Genomic DNA, 20,806 nt, shown 5'->3' with positions numbered 1-20,806 from the left:
GAACACTATATTCGGTGGGGGGGTTTAGGGTGACGTGGTCAGGGGAGAGTTTCAGAACACTATATTCGGTGGGGGGGTTTGGGGTGACGTCAGGGGAGAATTTAAGAACACTATTCGGTGGGGGGGTTTGGGGTGACGTGGTCAGGGGAGAGTTTCAGAACACTATATTCGGTGGGGGGGTTTAGGGTGACGTGGTCAGGGGAGAGTTTCAGAACACTATTCGGTGGGGGGGTTTGGGGTGACGTCAGGGGAGTGTTTCAGAACACTATTCGGTTGGGGGGTTTAGGGTGACGTGGTCAGGGGAGAGTTTCAGAACACTATATTCGGTGGGGGGGTTTAGGGTGACGTGGTCAGGGGAGAGTTTCAGAACACTATTCGGTGGGGGGGTTTGGGGTGACGTCAGGGGAGAGTTTCAGAACACTATTCGGTTGGGGGGTTTAGGGTGACGTGGTCAGGGGAGAGTTTCAGAACACTATTCAGTGGGGGGGTTTAGGGTGACGTGGTCAGGGGAGAGTTTCAGAACACTATATTCAGTGGGGGGGTTTAGGGTGATGTGGTCAGGGGAGAATTTCAGAACACTATATTCGGTGGGGGGGTTTAGGGTGACGTGGTCAGGGGAGAGTTTCAGAACACTATTCGGTGGGGGGGTTTAGGGTGATGTGGTCAGGGGAGAATTTCAGAACACTATATTCGGTGGGGGGGTTTAGGGTGACGTGGTCAGGGGAGAGTTTCAGAACACTATATTCGGTGGGGGGGTTTGGGGTGACGTCAGGGGAGAGTTTCAGAACACTATTCGGTGGGGGGGTTTGGGGTGACGTCAGGGGAGAGTTTCAGAACACTATTCGGTTGGGGGGTTTAGGGTGACGTGGTCAGGGGAGAGTTTCAGAACACTATATTCAGTGGGGGGGTTTAGGGTGATGTGGTCAGGGGAGAGTTTCAGAACACTATATTCGGTGGGGGGGTTTGGGGTGACGTCAGGGGAGAGTTTCAGAACACTATTCGGTGGGGGGGTTTGGGGTGACGTGGTCAGGGGAGAGTTTCAGAACACTATATTCGGTGGGGGGGTTTAGGGTGACGTGGTCAGGGGAGAGTTTCAGAACACTATATTCGGTGGGGGGGTTTAGGGTGACGTGGTCAGGGGAGAGTTTCAGAAATCTATATTCGGTGGTGGGGTTTAGGGTGACGTGGTCAGGGGAGAGTTTCAGAACACTATTCAGTGGGGGGGTTTAGGGTCACGTGGTCAGGGGAAAGTTTCAGATCACTATTCGGTGGGGGGGTTTAGGGTGACGTGGTCAGGGGAGAGTTTCAGAACACTATTCGGTGGGGGGGTTTGGGGTGACGTGGTCAGGGGAGAGTTTCAGAACACTATATTCGGTGGGGGGGTTTAGGGTGACGTGGTCAGGGGAGAGTTTCAGAACACTATATTCGGTGGGGGGGTTTGGGGTGACGTCAGGGGAGAATTTAAGAACACTATTCGGTGGGGGGGTTTGGGGTGACGTGGTCAGGGGAGAGTTTCAGAACACTATATTCGGTGGGGGGGTTTAGGGTGACGTGGTCAGGGGAGAGTTTCAGAACACTATTCGGTGGGGGGGTTTGGGGTGACGTCAGGGGAGAGTTTCAGAACACTATTCGGTTGGGGGGTTTAGGGTGACGTGGTCAGGGGAGAGTTTCAGAACACTATATTCGGTGGGGGGGTTTAGGGTGACGTGGTCAGGGGAGAGTTTCAGAACACTATTCGGTGGGGGGGTTTGGGGTGACGTCAGGGGAGAGTTTCAGAACACTATTCGGTTGGGGGGTTTAGGGTGACGTGGTCAGGGGAGAGTTTCAGAACACTATTCAGTGGGGGGGTTTAGGGTGACGTGGTCAGGGGAGAGTTTCAGAACACTATATTCAGTGGGGGGGTTTAGGGTGATGTGGTCAGGGGAGAGTTTCAGAACACTATATTCGGTGGGGGGGTTTAGGGTGACGTGGTCAGGGGAGAGTTTCAGAACACTATATTCGGTGGGGGGGTTTAGGGTGACGTGGTCAGGGGAGAGTTTCAGAACACTATATTCGGTGGGGGGGTTTGGGGTGACGTCAGGGGAGAGTTTCAGAACACTATTCGGTGGGGGGGTTTGGGGTGACGTCAGGGGAGAGTTTCAGAACACTATTCGGTTGGGGGGTTTAGGGTGACGTGGTCAGGGGAGAGTTTCAGAACACTATATTCAGTGGGGGGGTTTAGGGTGATGTGGTCAGGGGAGAGTTTCAGAACACTATATTCGGTGGGGGGGTTTAGGGTGACGTGGTCAGGGGAGAGTTTCAGAACACTATTCGGTGGGGGGGTTTAGGGTGACGTGGTCAGGGGAGAGTTTCAGAACACTATTCGGTGGGGGGGTTTGGGGTGACGTGGTCAGGGGAGAGTTTCAGAACACTATATTCGGTGGTGGGGTTTAGGGTGACGTGGTCAGGGGAGAGTTTCAGAACACTATATTCGGTGGGGGGGTTTGGGGTGACGTCAGGGGAGAGTTTCAGAACACTATTCGGTGGGGGGGTTTGGGGTGACGTGGTCAGGGGAGAGTTTCAGAACACTATATTCGGTGGGGGGGTTTAGGGTGACGTGGTCAGGGGAGAGTTTCAGAACACTATATTCGGTGGGGGGGTTTAGGGTGACGTGGTCAGGGGAGAGTTTCAGAACACTATTCAGTGGGGGGGTTTAGGGTCACGTGGTCAGGGGAAAGTTTCAGATCACTATTCGGTGGGGGGGTTTAGGGTGACGTGGTCAGGGGAGAGTTTCAGAACACTATTTGGTGGGGGGGTTTGGGGTGACGTGGTCAGGGGAGAGTTTCAGAACACTATATTCGGTGGGGGGGTTTAGGGTGACGTGGTCAGGGGAGAGTTTCAGAACACTATATTCGGTGGGGGGGTTTGGGGTGACGTCAGGGGAGAATTTAAGAACACTATTCGGTGGGGGGGTTTGGGGTGACGTGGTCAGGGGAGAGTTTCAGAACACTATATTCGGTGGGGGGGTTTAGGGTGACGTGGTCAGGGGAGAGTTTCAGAACACTATTCGGTGGGGTGGTTTGGGGTGACGTCAGGGGGGAGTTTCAGAACACTATTCGGTTGGGGGGTTTAGGGTGACGTGGTCAGGGGAGAGTTTCAGAACACTATATTCGGTGGGGGGGTTTAGGGTGACGTGGTCAGGGGAGAGTTTCAGAACACTATTCGGTGGGGGGGTTTGGGGTGACGTCAGGGGAGAGTTTCAGAACACTATTCGGTTGGGGGGTTTAGGGTGACGTGGTCAGGGGAGAGTTTCAGAACACTATTCAGTGGGGGGGTTTAGGGTGACGTGGTCAGGGGAGAGTTTCAGAACACTATATTCAGTGGGGGGGTTTAGGGTGATGTGGTCAGGGGAGAATTTCAGAACACTATATTCGGTGGGGGGGTTTAGGGTGACGTGGTCAGGGGAAAGTTTAGAACACTATTCGGTGGGGGGGTTTAGGGTGACGTGGTCAGGGGAGAGTTTCAGAACACTATTCGGTGGGGGGGTTTGGGGTGACGTGGTCAGGGGAGAGTTTCAGAACACTATATTCGGTGGGGGGGTTTAGGGTGACGTGGTCAGGGGAGAGTTTCAGAACACTATATTCGGTGGGGGGGTTTGGGGTGACGTCAGGGGAGAGTTTCAGAACACTATTCGGTGGGGGGGTTTGGGGTGACGTCAGGGGAGAGTTTCAGAACACTATTCAGTGGGGGGGTTTAGGGTGACGTGGTCAGGGGAGAGTTTACACTATATTCAGTGGGGGGGTTTAGGGTGATGTGGTCAGGGGAGAGTTTCAGAACACTATATTCGGTGGGGGGGTTTAGGGTGACGTGGTCAGGGGAGAGTTTCAGAACACTATATTCGGTGGGGGGGTTTAGGGTGACGTGGTCAGGGGAGAGTTTCAGAACACTATATTCGGTGGGGGGGTTTGGGGTGACGTCAGGGGAGAGTTTCAGAACACTATTCGGTGGGGGGGTTTGGGGTGACGTCAGGGGAGAGTTTCAGAACACTATTCGGTTGGGGGGTTTAGGGTGACGTGGTCAGGGGAGAGTTTCAGAACACTATATTCAGTGGGGGGGTTTAGGGTGATGTGGTCAGGGGAGAGTTTCAGAACACTATATTCGGTGGGGGGGTTTAGGGTGACGTGGTCAGGGGAAAGTTTCAGAACACTATTCGGTGGGGGGGTTTAGGGTGACGTGGTCAGGGGAGAGTTTCAGAACACTATTCGGTGGGGGGGTTTGGGGTGACGTGGTCAGGGGAGAGTTTCAGAACACTATATTCGGTGGTGGGGTTTAGGGTGACGTGGTCAGGGGAGAGTTTCAGAACACTATATTCGGTGGGGGGGTTTGGGGTGACGTCAGGGGAGAGTTTCAGAACACTATTCGGTGGGGGGGTTTGGGGTGACGTGGTCAGGGGAGAGTTTCAGAACACTATTCAGTGGGGGGGTTTAGGGTGACGTGGTCAGGGGAGAGTTTCAGAACACTATATTCAGTGGGGGGGTTTAGGGTGATGTGGTCAGGGGAGAGTTTCAGAACACTATATTCGGTGGGGGGGTTTAGGGTGACGTGGTCAGGGGAGAGTTTCAGAACACTATATTCGGTGGGGGGGTTTAGGGTGACGTGGTCAGGGGAGAGTTTCAGAACACTATTCGGTGGGGGGGTTTGGGGTGACGTCAGGGGAGAGTTTCAGAACACTATTCGGTGGGGGGGTTTGGGGTGACGTCAGGGGAGAGTTTCAGAACACTATTCGGTTGGGGGGTTTAGGGTGACGTGGTCAGGGGAGAGTTTCAGAACACTATATTCGGTGGGGGGGTTTAGGGTGACGTGGTCAGGGGAGAGTTTCAGAACACTATTCGTTGGGGGGGTTTGGGGTGACGTCAGGGGAGAGTTTCAGAACACTATTCGGTGGGGGATTTAGGGTGACGTGGTCAGGGGAGAGTTTCAGAACATTATATTCGGTGGGGGGGTTTAGGGTGACGTGGTCAGGGGAGAGTTTCAGAACACTATATTCGGTTGGGGGGTTTAGGGTGACGTGGTCAGGGGAGAGTTTCAGAACACTATATTCGGTGGGGGAGTTTGGGGTGACGTGGTCAGGGGAGAGTTTCAGAAATCTATATTCGGTGGGGGGGTTTAGGGTGACGTGGTCAGGGGAGAGTTTCAGAAATCTATATTCGGTGGGGGGGTTTAGGGTGACGTGGTCAGGGGAGAGTTTCAGAACACTATTCGGTGGGGGGATTCAGGGTGGCATGTTCGGCGGCGTGGTCGGGATGATTTCAGTGTGGTGCGTTCATTGGGTTTTTAGGGTTTGCTGGAGGGTGGTGCAGGCTGGCGCGGGTGGGGGTGTGTGGGTGGGCTTCAGGAGGCGTGATTGATCAGTTACGTTATCTGAGTGCTGCAAGAACCGCAGGATTGGTCATGGGGGGTGAGGGTGTGACATCGACCCCTACACCGTCCAGGAGGTTTACAGTTCTGGCTGTGGGAGGTGCTGACTGCAGGGAAGATGAGCAAGCTGACCCCAGCACTGTAGGAGCCGGAGGAGTCCATTTGGCCCATCATACTCTGTCCTGCTAGTCTTCTACCTGACACCAGCCCCACAATACCCAGCATGCATGTGTCTTTATATACAGTATAGTATATATATGCATATGTATTTTATATCATTGTAATTAGTACTGTATATTTTACGTACTGTACTGTTGCTGCAAAAGAGGAGCTGAGGAGCAATGTTTTCACACAGATGAGAGAGACATCGAGCAATACAGCAATGATACAGGCCCGTGGCCCAGCTGGACTTTGCTGACCCCAGGGTCCACCCATATAATGCCTCTTGATCCCATTTCCTGTGTTCAGCCCATATCCCGCTTGGCCCTGTCTTAAATTAGACTATCGTGTCTGCCTCGTTCCATACATGCGCTACGCTCTGAGTGAAAAAGTTTTCATCAGGGCTCAGTTTTGTTCCCTATAAACATTTACATGGATTAGGAATTTGCTGAGGTGTGTTGGTCAGGGTGTGACATGCAACAAACAGCAATATTCAACGATGATAGAGAATTATTTAAAAAAAGTAGTTAGAGGTTAAAGTACAGATCTGGTTGCCGTTTCTATAGCTTTTGGTTTTTACAGGATGGCCTTGCTGGCCCCATGTCCAACCCTCCTCCTTCCACAGCCGGGCTTGGCGGAGTTATAAATACCAGCAGGTGTTTACAATGTCAACCGTGTTATAAAAAGTAATTTAAAGTGACAGAGGGAACCAGCAGAGGCCCCCACCCCTGTGATAGTGTCTCCCTGTGCGACCACACCTGGACCTGGTCAGGTCTGTACTGGAGCCATTGTCAGTTGAACATGCAGGTACAGGTTGTTATGAAGAAGTCAGGTAGCTGAGTGGAAGGGTTATAAGACCATATGATATAGGAGCAGAAGTAGTCCATTCGGCCCATCGAGTCTGCTCTGCCATTCAATCATGGGCTGATCCAATTCTTCCAGTCATCCCCACTCCTCTGCTTTCACCCCATACCCTTTGATGCCCTGGCTAATCAAGAACCTATCTATCTCTGCCTTAAATGCACCCAATGACTTAGCCACCACAGCCTCTCGTGGCAACAAATTCCACAGATTTACCACCCTCGACTAAAGTAATTTCTCTTCATATCAGTTCTAAATGGACGTCCTTCAATCCTGAAGTCTGGGCCTAGACTCCCCTACCATGGGAAATAACTTTGCCATATGTAATCTGTTCAGGCCTTGTAACTTTCAGAATGTTTCTGTGAGATCCTCCCTCATTCTCCTGAACTCCAGGGAATACAGCCCAAGAGCTGCCAGACGTTCCTCATATGGTAACCCTTTCATTCCTGGATCTTCTCTGAACCCTCTCCAATGTCAGTATATCCTCACCCAACAGGACAAACAACCAATGTGTAAAAGACAATGAACTGTGCAAATACAACAAGAAATAAGTAAGCAATAAATATGGAGAGCTGAGATGAGAAGGCCTAATTTGGAGTATTGTGTGCAGTTCTGGGCACCTCCCTACAGGAAAGATGAAAATCAGGTTGAAAGAGTTCAGAGAAATTTTACAAGGACGTTGCCGGAACTTGAGTGATAGGGAAAGATTGAATCAGTTGTGCTCCTGGAGCAAAGGAGAATGAGAGGAAATTTGATAGAGGTATACGAAATTATCAGGGGTGTAGATAGGGTAAATGCAAGCAGACTTTTTCCACTGAGGTTGGGTGGGGTACAACTAGAGGTCATGGGTTGGGTGTGAAAAGTGAAATATTTAAGGGGAACCTGAGGGGAAACTTCTTCCCTCAGAGTGTGGAACCAGCTGCCAGTGCAGGTGATGTATGCAGGTACAACAGCAATATTTCAGAAAAATTGGGATAAGAATCAGATTTATTATCATTATCATACAATATGTTTTGCGACAGCACTGTAGTACAAACACAAACATTGTTATAAGTTATAAAAATGTATGGTGTGGAAGAGCAGTACTGAGGGAGGGTCACACTGTTGGAGCTCTCTCCCTAAAACTGAAAACTTGCTGTAAAATTGCCAAAGAATGGTCTTGGAGACGGCCGGAGGACTTTGAGAGTGTGGAGTATCAGCTTGGCGGTGGACTGAACCAGTTTCTTTGGGAGAGTTTGTTTCGGCGAAGTCGCTCGGTGCTGAGTGGTGAATGCAGCTGGCATTTTGTCAAGGTTCACGTCTGACTTTGCCAGGAGCAGAGACAGATTTATTCCGTTGGTAACGGTGGAAAACCGCTCCGGTTCACAGGGCGGTTAGGTGAAAAGGATTTTGGAGCAGCGGATGGGCCGGGAAAAAGCTTTCGTCTTTTTGCAACTTCCGCGCAGATGGCGCTGAGGGTTCTTCTAACACCGCATGGATTTCCCCGCCTGCCCACTCCCTCTCCCCCTCATCCCACCCCGTTTTGTTCCTGAACCGTTTCTCTTTGACGGTTTGCTGGTATTCTGGTGGGTGTAGACTGTTCGACTGTTTCCCCAGCAGTACTGTTTGAACTGCGCCATGGCCTAGTGCAGTTCCAAGATGGCACGGCCTAAGTCCTGTGCGCAAACTGCGTAGTGAGCCACCTGTTCAAGCTACTGACTTTAAAGAGCACTGTACAGTGTACTGTGCCTACTTCAGTTGGTAGGCATGTCGCCGGAAAGGCCATGGTGGCAGGGACTGTTGGAGGCCGTCAGGGAGATTGCTGCAGTAGCGGATTTGAACGGGAAAACTCTGTTTTATTTGAAGTCACTGCGGGATGTGTTTCCCCTGTACACTGGGGACCTGGGGTGGATGGTGTTACATCGGGCAGTACCGTACAACAGGTTTTTGAGCAGGTTCACTGACACCCTGTCCACCTGTCCATCCTGTGCCCGAGGGGAGTCAGTCTACAGCACTTATACGAAGTGTGAGAGGTTGCAGCCCCTGTCTGAGTGTCTGAAGGGGCTTCTGCTCAGGTTCTGGTTACACTTCAGCCCGCACCCCTCACATACGGGCACCCAGTACGGTGGGGGGTGGAGGGAGCATGCGGTCACAGTGGGTACAGTGGGGGAGCTCCAGGCCAGTGGGTCCCCCAAGGAACTGACCATTTTATAGACAGTAGAAATCAAATTTTAATTTGAATTATGCTTGTTCTTGTCAATACTGCATGTTTGTACTTTGTGTATTTCTTGTGTAAATAAACGTTAATAGTTTTGTGGGGGGGAAAGGGGTGACGCTGAGGATGTGTGGATGCAGAGAATTTCCCTGATCTTCGCAGGACTGGGCTATTGCCAGCGGGAAGTTCACCGGACAGAATGCCAGTGACCCTCCCAAGTGGAAAGCCAACTTCCGATGTGCCCTCAACAGCAACGAGTCGTTCAAGAAGAAGGCTGACAACTCAAATGATTCTTCTGATCCACACAAAATCTACTGTATCGTGAACCACAACCCGGTTATGGCTTCAGGTATGGTCCCCCCCCCACCACCACTTCGACAAGAGTTGACTGGGCTGAGTGGTGGCACCAGGGTGAGCGTTGTGTTCTCGTTACAGGGGTGCGCGTTGGAGCCGCAGAGACAGATGACGAGCTGGACTCGATTCTGTACTTCAGCCCCGGGACGGAGCCTGGGCAGCCTAACTTTAACCTGCTGCCTGACCCCTACGCACAGGTAGGTGCTCGTCACATACTGTCCCGCCCTGTCCACTGCCACTCCCGTTTCACCGCTTCCGTGGCCTGCCCCGCCGCGTCCTCAGCACGGAACTTTCCTGGGTGCCATCCCTCCCACGCGGCGACCCTTCCTCAGAACTGTTCCTTCTTTTCACAAATGTGCAAAACGATATTCAAGTACAAAAGACATACAAAGCTTAGGGTTACCATACGGTTACTGAATTGAAATTAAAATACAGCTATAGGAATCGATAATGCACACAATTCCCTGCTTGGCCACCGTTCTCAGAAATCCCCCATTGAACCCAAATGATCACATGCTCCCTCTCCGAGGCCGCCTTGGCACAGATGTAGAACTGGACGAGGGGCAGAGCATTGGACAGCCCACTGCCTGGACCCACGAAAGGCCATCTTGGCCAGGTCTAAGAGCAAGCCTACCAGGACATCCTCTGAGCGACCCCCCACCCCACCCCACCCCGACTGGGTGACCATAAACCAGGAGCCTGGGACTGAAGTGCAGCCAGAACTTGAGGAGCAGCCCCTTCAGATATTCACACGGGCTGCAACCCCTCACATCCATGGGGGCATGGTACATTGACTCCTCCTTTCCACAGACAAGACAGGTGGACAGAGTAACAGTGAAGCTGCTCGGGAATCTATTACACGGTACTGCCCTGTACAAAACCCCTCCGCCCCAGGTCCCCAATGTACAGGGGAATGACCCCTGCACAGACAGACTTCCGCTGGTGGCCTCCCTCACTGCCTGATGGTAAGCCAGGCTGCCACAGTGTGCCCGGACGGCAGGCGAGGGCACTGAAGTGAGAAATATGCAACGGAAGCCCGTACGAGAACCATCTCGACACATCGTGGAACGGCATGGCGGGCATCTGTGAGACAGCTCACGCTATGTGGGACCAGCTTGCAAAGGAGATCTCGAGGTTTGGGTCCGGCAGAGTGGGGAGCCACCACACACCCCTGAGCTACCCTCCACACCCACTGTGGCAGGATGGGAAACGACCTTCCCTGTGGCATGAGCTCTGCCCCCTGTGGGTGCAGGAGTACTGTGACCAGGAGAGGCCTCGCAGGAGCTCCCAGTAAAAACTCTGGCGCAGTGGAGTGGTGTAGTCACCGCTCATCACCTGACCTTTCTGTGGACCGTAGGAGTCAGTGTACTGTGAGACCTCCCCCACAGGCTACAACCCTGCCACAAGTAACCCCACTCACCAGCATCAATCCCCTCCTCAGCAGATGGACTCTGAGCAGTCAGCTCCCCCCGGGGTGAATCATCCCCCTTAGACAGCCCGCTTGGCAGGGCATCCATCAAACCGGAGGCTACAAGCTCAGGGGATGCACAGAGCAAGTCTCTTTCCATGGCCCCTGAGTAATGAGGCCATCCTCCAGCTCTGGGATGTGCTGGGAAGATATTCTTCCCCTATCTTCGGAATCAGAAGATGCATGTCTCTTCCTTTCTGTAGCTCCGATGTGGGGAGTTCTGCTGACCTCCATTTCGGTGGAACTCTTGGGCCTCATCACCAGATCCTCCCTCCCAGCCTCTCCAGGCCCTTGCTGAGCCACCCAGGCTGGGGCTAAGGGAAGGCCCTGGCTCCTCCTCATGTGGCGGAGAGGCCTAGAGATTTTTCTTCTTCGTCTTCGCTTTCCTGCCCTTTACCTCAACCCATCCCTCCTTGCCAACTGTGCCACACTTGTCCCCAGTGACATTGAGGGAGAGTGCAGAGCGCACACCAGCACGTAGCATGCAGGGTATTGAACTGAACTTTATCAATAACCTTGCTTGTACAGTGTGTGAACTGCTCCCATGTGGGACTGGCTAAATCAATGGCACAGGGTTAACAATATTAACTACTACTACATCTCCCCTTCTTGGGGAAAAAGAAAAGCCAGGTATATACTCCTTGTCCATAGAACAGCATTGAAATTCTAGTCACTGAAATTGAGTGATTCAGCTCACTTCACCCATAGTATGTAACCTGAGCTCCTTACTTAAACAAAAGACATTATAACTCTCTCTCTCTTTGTTTTCATTCCTTTTCACCAATTCCTTTTTTTCCAAGAACAGTCTCATTTTGTGAAAAGTTTTCAAAGTTTAAAACTCTTTTTAAAAAAGCACAGAATCTAATGGAGGTCTGGATAGACTACCTGAACACACCGGCAAAGTGAGAGGATTATTCTGCCGCTTTCGTCACTTGCCCTAAGCCATCAGGCTATGGAGTATATCTCTGTGGCAGAACAGATAAACAACCTGATCTGGTGTAGGTTCCTGGCAGTGTTGGAGCGAATAAAGATTTGTGAACAAGTGTGTCCACCTCAGGTAAGTGGTTCTCGTCATCAGGCCACTCTAATTCTTCCTCTACCTTTCATAGACTTTGAAGACACATGAGCGCACGCCTGTTCCACCTGATGTCACCTCGTGATGTTCTGTGACAAATGATGGTGGTGCATGCTGCCCGACTATTGTTCCTTCGGTGAACTGGTCTGACACCCAAACAGCTTCACCACTCCTGAGCGGCGACAAAGATTTTGGTCTGTGTCTGAGACTGTGCATTCTCTTCATTTTCTCACGTGTGTTGTCTCAAAATGTCTCACTTTGTCTAAGTCTGGTCAGTGAGGTTGGAGAAGGGAAGGGAGAACGGCAGGCTTGATCTCAGTCTCCAGCCCATTGACAGCTCTGATGGACTATAGCTGTTCACAAGAGATGTGGAGCGGTAAGCTTGCAGTGCTTTGTCAGGATCTTTAGCCTTCTGAACAGTTTGCACTGCTTTCTGCTTCTCCATTTGTCTGTGGAGATGTGGACACCTTGTCTGGCATGTCCCGAGTAAAGGCTTTGAGTTCTGAGCAGCTGAGTTGTGGACGTTTGTCTGACACAAGTGTCTCTGGTATTCCATAGCGAGGGAATGCAGCTTTTAGATGCTCTATATCCATGCGGAGGATGTGGGGGACAGCTTGGACACCTCAACATTCTGTTGCTGGTCTACAGTGAGAAGCTATTTCTCTCTTTTCAGCTGCAAAATGTCTGTGCCTGCAACTCGCCATGGAAAGCCTGGGAATTCTGTGGGACAGAGAGGTTCAGCAAGATTGTTGTGCAGTTTTCTGCATGCTTCATGTTGCTTCATGTAATCTCCCAGGCCACCACACGGACTGTCTTGCTCTTAGGCGACACTTTTTGATGCCTTGATGAAATTGGTGGATTTGACTGATGATTTTGGTGTGCACAGAAGCAGGAAAGATGAGTCCAGAGCCCTTTAGCAGCAAACCATCAGGAATGGTGACTGTGTCTCTTTCAAGCCAGTAAGGACCAAGTTTGTGAGCTCCTTTTGAAACAGCTGAACCACCCATGCACACAGTATTGCAAGACCTTGCTGCAATTCTGGTGCTTTTTCAACTCAATGCAAATTTCACTCAGCTTACTTTGTGATGCAGAAAAGCTTTCACATACCTGAGCTAAGTAAATGCTGAGGTCAGAGGCAGCCTCGTCTTGCAGTGGTTAGAGAGTAGGACACCGCTCCCGGCCTCAGCTGGTAAAGTACTCTTCTTTTAGTACCCTGGGCCTGTAGACATCTCCTGTCACTGAGCCTTGTGCAGCGAATCCATCCTTGGATGGAGGAATGCTCTTTACGTGGAATGGAGAGTTGCTGCATCTCCTGCAGTTGGGCATTTTATTTTCCCTGCTCTTTGGTTCACTTGTCTGTTTTATTTGAGTTGAGCTCTACTGTCACCTCGTTCTGACTGCATCCTTCTTTTTGTACAGCTTCTGGCATCGTTTTTGTGCCTGATTCTGCCTGTTGCTGACAAACATTCTCACTCTGCTTGACTTGTAGTACTAGCTTTCTCTAGTGTGAGATTTACCTGCATCTGAAGTCTCTGACAATGTGGTGCGTACTAGCCCAACAACAATCTTATCTCTAATGAGCTCATCTCTCAGAGATTTCCATATGCACAGTTGTCTGACAGGAATACAAAGCTGTGATGAATTCATCTGATTCCTGACTTCCGGAGTTGAACTTTGCCCTCTTGTATATCACATTTTGTTTTTCTGTGAAGTATCACCTCACCCAGAGAATGTAGGTGAGGAAGGAGGTCTACTTCGTGGAGGTGGAGGTGAAGGTGCAATTATGGAAGGCCACTTTCTGTACAGGGCCTGTCACCGGCTCTACTGGCATGAAGATCCCTTCCACAGTTATCCCCCTACTCAGGGCCAGGGACACCTCTCCAGCGGACAGGAGGTAGAAAGGCGACTCTTGCTGCATCTTACCGATCCCAATAATGCTCTCATCCTCACCCACAGACGCAGCCAGGTGAGCCAACTTCTACTCAGCACTCAGGGATGCAGCAATATCACATTGCCCCACACTTCACAGAGTTACCAGTGAAAGGTGGTGGCTCCTCGGGAGCTCGTTCACCAGAAGCTACGGCTCCTGCTACGGAACTTGGTCTCACAATTTTGGAGCTGCAGCCGGCCATGTTAAAGCCCCGGTCAGTCAGAACTTAAACACCACTGAATTAACTCAGTCACAACGCATCAGTCTTACGAAGAACAGTTCTGGGAAGAGAGAAAGGATAGGACTCTCTTCCAGACAGGCAGGGATTCTGTGTGATGAGGCTCCAGTGCAGCAGGGCTAGTCCAGTGTTCCTCAGTCCAAGGATTCAGCACAAAGCTATTCGCCTGGTCATCCCGGGCGCAGTACTCCAAATGTTAGAGGGTTTACCGATGTTAACAGCTAGGGAAGGAAGTCCGTCCCAGCTCCCAGTAAAAGTTGCTTCACACACTTCGGAAGCTACTGGCCACTGTTGCTTCCACAGCCTGAGCACAGACTTGGTGAAGCTGAGCAAAGCAGCCTCCTCCAAGAAGAAACTGCTGTAGTTGGTAATCTGCGGAAGATTAGACACCTCTCTCTGACACCTTCCTCTGTCCTCATCACCGTTCCTCAGGGTTTATTCCCAAAATAAGTCCAGTTCTTTTCCTGAGAGCTCACATACCATAGTCTGTCTCACAGTGTGGCCCTCCCTCAGTCCTCCCCGCCCCCCGGCACCATAAGCGTCATCCCAGGTCTCAATGGTTTAATCGGATCTTGACCCCAGGTTTACGGTGTGAGTGAGTGAATGATGCATCATGCCCTCTCCCTCCTCGTGTCTGGGGAACAGTGGTACTTTGGGGGTGGGGAGCAGTACGTTGCCCTTGTGTTGCGGGCGGGGGGGGGCGTTGTTGGGCACAGACTTCATGGTGACTGCGCCGTCCTGTTGAACAGGAACCTGTGGAAGATGTGATGCCACACTTTGGGTTGATGAGTTTGTCGGACAGTCCTCAAGGTAAGTGTTGCTTTGCTTTACTTGCAGATATGGAAAATGTGCTGAAAGCACCAGCAGTTAATGGGCGGGGGTGACTGGGGCAGAGGGTTTGTACATTTTATTTAGTTAGAGATGCTGTTCAAAACAGGCTGTCACTGACCAGTGTAACCCCAGCCTGATCACAGAACCATTACAGTGACCAATTAACCTTCCAGCTGGACTGTGGGGAGACCGCGGAATACCCGGAGGACCCGCATGCACAATGTGATACATTTCAGTCAGAATGGAGGAGCAGACTCGATGGGTTGAATGGCCTAATTCTGCTCCTGTGTCTTACTTTCTTTCCCAGTGTTTCTGTTTGAGGTTCCTTCCCTGAATGCTGAGTGAGAAAAGGCATCGAGCATACACCCGGCAGCCCCAGAGCTGCCCAGTCTGTCTGTGGTCGCTGGGCTGACAGTGGCTGGGACGGTGGTGTCACTGCCTGGTCTGAGTGAGTGACCGCTACCACGGTCAATCCTACCTGAACTGGAATGAAAGTGGCAAAAGGCAGAGAGGGAGAATGAAGGTGGAATCCATCAGTGGCCTGGCCAGTGTTTATCGCCCTTCCCCAAATGCCCCTGAGGAGGGGGTGGTGAGCCGCCACTCTGATCTGCTGTGTTCTATCTGGGGAAGGAATTTCCGGTGCTGTTGGGGAAGGAGTTCCAGGGATTAGGACCAGTGATGGTGGAATTCTCACCCTTCACCCTGACGGTAATATGCTACCCAGTGTGGGAGTCTGATGTTCTTTCAGATGTCAGGAAAGGGGTACAAAGTATAAAGATGAGGAAATTTGCAGGTGCTGGAAATTCAAGCAACTCACATCAAAGTTGCTGGTGAACGCAACAGGCCAGGCAGCATCTCTAGGAAGAGGTACAGTGGACCCTTCGTCAGGACTAACTGAAGGAAGAGATAGTAAGAGATTTGAAAGTGGGAGGGGGAGGGGAGATCTGAAACGATAGGAGAAGACAGGAGGGGGAGGGATGGAGCCAAGAGCTGGACAGGTGATTGGCAAAAGGGATATGAGGCTGGAGAAGGGAGAGGATCATGGAATGGGAGGCCTAGGGAGAAAGAAAGGGGGAGGGAAGCACAGAGGATGGAGAGCAGGCAAGGAGTTATAGTGAGAGGGACAGAGAGAGAGAAAAAAAAGGGGGGGAGGGAGGAAATAATAAATAAATAAATAAATAAATAAATAAATAAATAAGGGGCGGGTTAAGAAGTTCACCGATGTGTGGAGATCTGTGGGTCAGTGGGACCGGACAGTTTACTGATTTGAGGAGTGTGGAGATCTGTGGGTCAGTGGGACCGGACAGTTTACTGATTTGAGGAGTGTGGAGATCTGTGGGTCAGTGGGACCGGACAGTTTACTGATTTGAGGAGTGTGGAGATCTGTGGGTCAGTGGGACTGGACAGTTTACTGATTTGAGGAGTGTGGAGACCTGTGGGTCAGTGGGACTGGACAGTTTACTGATTTGAGGAGTGTGGAGATCTGTGGGTCAGTGGGACCGGACAGTTTACTGATTTGAGGAGTGTGGAGATCTGTGGGTCAGTGGGACTGGACAGTTTACTGATTTGAGGAGTGTGGAGATCTGTGGGTCAGTGGGACTGGACAGTTTACTGATTTGAGGAGTGTGGAGACCTGTGGGTCAGTGGGACTGGACAGTTTACTGATTTGAGGAGTGTGGAGATCTGTGGGTCAGTGGGACTGGACAGTTTACTGATTTGAGGAGTGTGGAGATCTGTGGGTCAGTGGGACTGGACAGTTTACTGATTTGAGGAGTGTGGAGATCTGTGGGTCAGTGGGACTGGAAAGTTTACTGATTTGAGGAGTGTGGAGATCTGTGGGTCAGTGGGACTGGACAGTTTACTTATTTGAGGAGTGTGGAGACCTGTGGGTCAGTGGGACCGGACACTTTACTGATTTGAGGAGTGTGGAGACCTGTGGGTCAGTGGGACTGGACAGTTTACTGATTTGAGGAGTGTGGAGACCTGTGGGTCAGTGGGACTGGACAGTTCACTGATTTGAGGAGTGTGGAGATCTGTGGGTGAATGGGACCGGATAGTTTACTGATTTGAGGAGTGTGGAGATCTGTGGGTGAATGGGACCGGACAGTTTACTGATTTGAGGAGTGTGGAGATCTGTGGGTGAATGGGACCGGACAGTTTACTGATTTGAGGATTGTGGAGATCTGTGGGTGAATGGGACTGGACAGTTTACTGATTTGAGGAGTGTGGAGATCTGTGGGTCAATGGGACTGGACACTTCACCGAAGCATCTGTGTTGGTGCTCTAATGCTCTTTGACTGTGAGTTTCTGAATGTTTGGCTGTGTGCCTCTGTGCGTTTGTCTGATTTCGGAGACCTGCGTTGCTCTCTGTCAGCTTGTCCTTTCCCACTAGGTAGGTGTAACCTTGTATCCGCTTTGTGTTTCCTGTGCAGACCAGCTGGATCCTGGCACTGGGCACCCACCAAACTTCTACACCCAGACTGCAGATGTTCCTGGCGTCAGTCACCTGCCCCTGGGTGCTGCCCCTCAGGAGGCAGCCAGCCAGATCCCCCCTCATGCCTCCTTACCAGGTGAGGTCACGGCTGGTGGCAGTGGTGGGGCGAGGGTCGGAGATGAATGGGGTCGCCAGATTTGTGGATCCATCGGTGGAGAGTGTCTCACTCTCTGTCCCCTTGCACCTTCTCATCTCTCTGCACCCCACCAAACATCCTTGCCCCACTCAAACCCCTGCCCACATCCCCAGCAACATTGCATTGTCATTGGAGACAGTCCAGAGGAGGTTCACAGGAATGATTCCTGTAATGAAAGGGTTAATGTATGAGGAGCATTTGATGGCTCTGGGCCTGTACTCACTGGAGTTTAGAAGAATGTTGGGGGGGGGGAGATCTCACTAAAACTTATCGAATATCAAAAGGTCTAGATAGAGTGGTTGTGGAGAGGATGTTTCCTATATTGGGTCAGTCTTGGAAAAGAGGGCACAGCCTCAGAATAGAGAGAATCCATTTAGAACAGAAATGAGGAATTTCTTTAGCCAGATGGTCATGAATTTGTGGAATTCATTTCCATGGACAGCTGTAGACACCTAGTCATTGGGTATTTTTAAAGTGGAGGTTGACAGGTTCTTGATTAGTAAGGGCAAAGGTGATAGGGGAGAAGGCAGGAAAATGAAGTGGAAAGGGATAATAAATCAGCCATGATGGAATGGCAGAGCAATTCTGCTCCTCTGCCTTGTGGCCTCATGGACTAACAGAATGTTTGAGGAACTCAGCAGGTCAGGCAGCATCTATGGAGGGGTGTAAAGAGCTAACGTTTTGGGCCGAGAATCTTTGTTAGGACTGAAAACCCACATTGTGTCTCTCACGTTTAATTGGAAAGATAACCAAAAGGTAAAGGTGGTGGGCAAGATCAGCACTAGGTCGTGGGCCGAAGGGCCTGTACTGTGCTTGACTCTTCTGTCAGTCAGTGGTTGGGACTGGAGAGTTGTCATTCAGATCAGAGACCTGCAACCAAGGCCACATGACACGGGTCGCTGCTGGGTCCTCTGGTCAACCAAGGCCACGTGACACGGGTCGCTGCTGCCTCCTCTGGTCAACCAAGGCCACGTGACACGGGTCGCTGCTGGGTCCTCTGGTCAACCAAGGCCACGTGACACGGGTCGCTGCTGGGTCCTCTGGTCAACCAAGGCCACGTGACGTGGGTCGCTGCTGCCTCCTCTGGTCAACCAAGGCCACGTGACACGGGTCGCTGCTGGGTCCTCTGGTCAACCAAGGCCACGTGACACGGGTCGCTGCTGCCTCCTCTGGTCAACCAAGGCCACGTGACACGGGTCGCTGCTGGGTCCTCTGGTCAACCAAGGCCACGTGACACGGGTCGCTGCTGGGTCCTCTGGTCACCTAAAGAATACTAGTGATTGGATGACAACATTGTTAATCTTGTTAGTAAGTTTCTGCGGAGGGTCAGAGGCTGAGGGGAGATCTGACAGAGGTTTATAAGATTATGAGAGTTGACAGACAGTATCCTTTTCCCAGGGTTGAAATGTCTAAACAGAGGTCATGCATTTAAGGTGAGGGGGTAATTTCGATGGAGATGTGAGTGGCGAGATTTTTTACACAGAGTGGTGGGTGTCTGGAATGCACTGCCTGGGGTGGTGGTAGAGCAGATAAGTTAGAGACTTTTTAGAGACCTTTAGATTGGTAGATGAATGTGAGGAAAATGAAAGGATCTGGACATTGTGTAGGCAGAAGAGATTAGTTCAGTTGGCCATTTGATTACTAATTTAATTGGTTTGGCACAACATTGTGGGCCGAAGGACCTGTCCTGGGCTGTAATATTCTATGACCTAAGTTTGCAGGTGACAGACATGGTGTACTGGACAGTGAAGAGGGTTGTCTGAGATTACAACAGGATCTGGCTCAGCTGGGAAAGCGGGCAAGGGGATGGCAATGGAATGTGATACATTTCAGTCAGTTAAATGTACACGTGAACAGCAGGGCTCTGGGGAGTGTTGTAGAACAGGTAGATAAATATATTTTAATTAATATATATTGTATTTTAATATGTTCAATAATGTTTTATTATCTTTGGTTGTATATACGTACAATCAGATAACAAATAGCTTGAACGTGAAAATAGTTCCCTGAATGTAGTGATACAGGCAGACAGGGCAGGGAAGCTGTTTTGGCGTGCTGACCTTCAGTAGTCAAGCAGAATGGTTGGGGTCAGCTGCTGGTGGCAGCACACGGAGACCCTCCAGCTGGGATGGGAGGGGCTGTCGTTTCCTGCCCGCTCACAGGGAGGGAAGATCATCCCCTGCTAGGATGGGAGCGGGAGGGGTGCTTGTCACCTCCTGCCAGGGTGAGGGAGGGGGTATTGTCTCCTGGTGGAGTGGTTTTAGTTGGGGGGGGTAGACGTGGCTGGCTGGAATGGTGTTGGGGAGTGGATTATAGCCAGCCCGAGCAGGCAGGAGCGGGGAGGGTGTGGCATTGTGGGTGGCCAGGGCAGGGTTGGATGTCGCGGCTGGGTTCGTTGGCGGGCAGGATGGCGGCTGAAATTTGCGGGCAGGAGTTGGGGGGGGGAGCTTGCCAGAGCGGGATGGGGTGATGCTGTCGGTGGCTGGGGTAGGGTTGGATGTGGGTGGTGGGGTCGTAGCTGGATGTTTTGGGCAGAAGTGGGGTAGTGTCACCATCTGGAACACACACAGCTGACGTTTGTCTTTTTCATTCCAGAACAGCGATGGGAGCCGGTGCCAAACCTTAGCCAGAACGGACCCCTGCAGGTTCCTGCTCCGGTGGGCAGGCAGCCCCCAAGCCAAGGAGCACCCTCTGGGGCAGAGGGCCATCTGTCTTCTCAGCGTACGTAGAACTCGTCACCGTGCCGACTAAACTGAACCATCAGCCCTGATGGAGTTGTAATGTTACACAGCACAGAAACAGGTCCTTCGGCTCAGCTAGTCCGAGTGGCCAGATATCTGGTCACATTTGACCCATATCCCACTATACGTGGGGTGTCACGGTGGCGTGGCAGCTAGTGTGATGCTATTACAGCTGGAGGAGTAGGAGTTCAGAGTTCAATTCCGGTGCCCTCTGTAAGCAAGTCTGTAAGTTTGTTCCTGTGTGTGTGCGTGTGTGTGTGCGCGCGCACATCTGCTTTCCTCCCACATACCAGTTGGAAGGATAATTGGTGATTTAAATGTCCTGTGATTGAGCCAAGATTAAATAGGTGGGTTGCTGGTCGAGTCGGAGGGGCCTGATCTACACTGTACCACTAAATAAATAAAGTTACAGGCCCTTCGGCCCAACTCAATCATGCCAACCAATTTACCTAACAATTAGCCCCATTCAGAGCCCTTTGGCCCATCTAGTCCATGCTGAAAACCATTTAAACTGTCTACTCACGTGGATCTGCACCAGGACCATAGACCTCCATACTCCTACCATCCATGTACCTATCCAACTCCTCTTGCATGCACCACTTGTGCTGGCTGGCAGTGCATTCCACACTCTCAGGACCCTCTGAGTGAAGAAGTTCCCCTCATGTTCCCTTAAACTTATCATCTTTCCCCTTTAACCCATGACCTCTGGTTGTAGTCCCACCCAATCTCAGTGGAAAAAGCCTGCTTGCATTTACCCTATCTATACCCATCATAATGTTGTACACCTCTATCAAATATCACCTCAATCTTCTGCGTTCTAAAGAACAGAGTCCTAGCCTATTCAATCTGTCCTTGTAACTCAGGTCCTCCACACCAGCAACACCCTTGTAAATTTTCTCTGCACTCTTTCAAGCTTGTTTACATCTTC

The 20,806-nt window shown here is 51.2% G+C and overlaps 1 protein-coding gene across 2 annotated transcripts in view; it reads left to right on the top strand.

The window, feature by feature from the left end:
* Positions 1-20,806, top strand: part of LOC134353541 (interferon regulatory factor 3-like) — a 59,724-nt gene that overhangs the window by 16,296 nt on the left and 22,622 nt on the right. For both annotated transcript variants that reach the window (XM_063061548.1, XM_063061547.1), the window contains exons 3-7: positions 8,774-8,960; positions 9,047-9,162; positions 14,426-14,486; positions 16,940-17,077; positions 19,733-19,858. In XM_063061548.1, the coding sequence (XP_062917618.1) occupies positions 8,774-8,960; positions 9,047-9,162; positions 14,426-14,486; positions 16,940-17,077; positions 19,733-19,858 (628 nt within the window). The remainder of the gene's footprint in view (positions 1-8,773; positions 8,961-9,046; positions 9,163-14,425; positions 14,487-16,939; positions 17,078-19,732; positions 19,859-20,806) is intronic.

Source organism: Mobula hypostoma, chromosome 11 (assembly GCF_963921235.1).
Source record: "Mobula hypostoma chromosome 11, sMobHyp1.1, whole genome shotgun sequence".
In the NCBI taxonomy this organism is placed as follows: domain Eukaryota; kingdom Metazoa; phylum Chordata; class Chondrichthyes; order Myliobatiformes; family Myliobatidae; genus Mobula; species Mobula hypostoma.
Note: the sequence above shows the minus strand (reverse complement) of the source record. Positions and strands in the feature narration are given on the sequence as shown.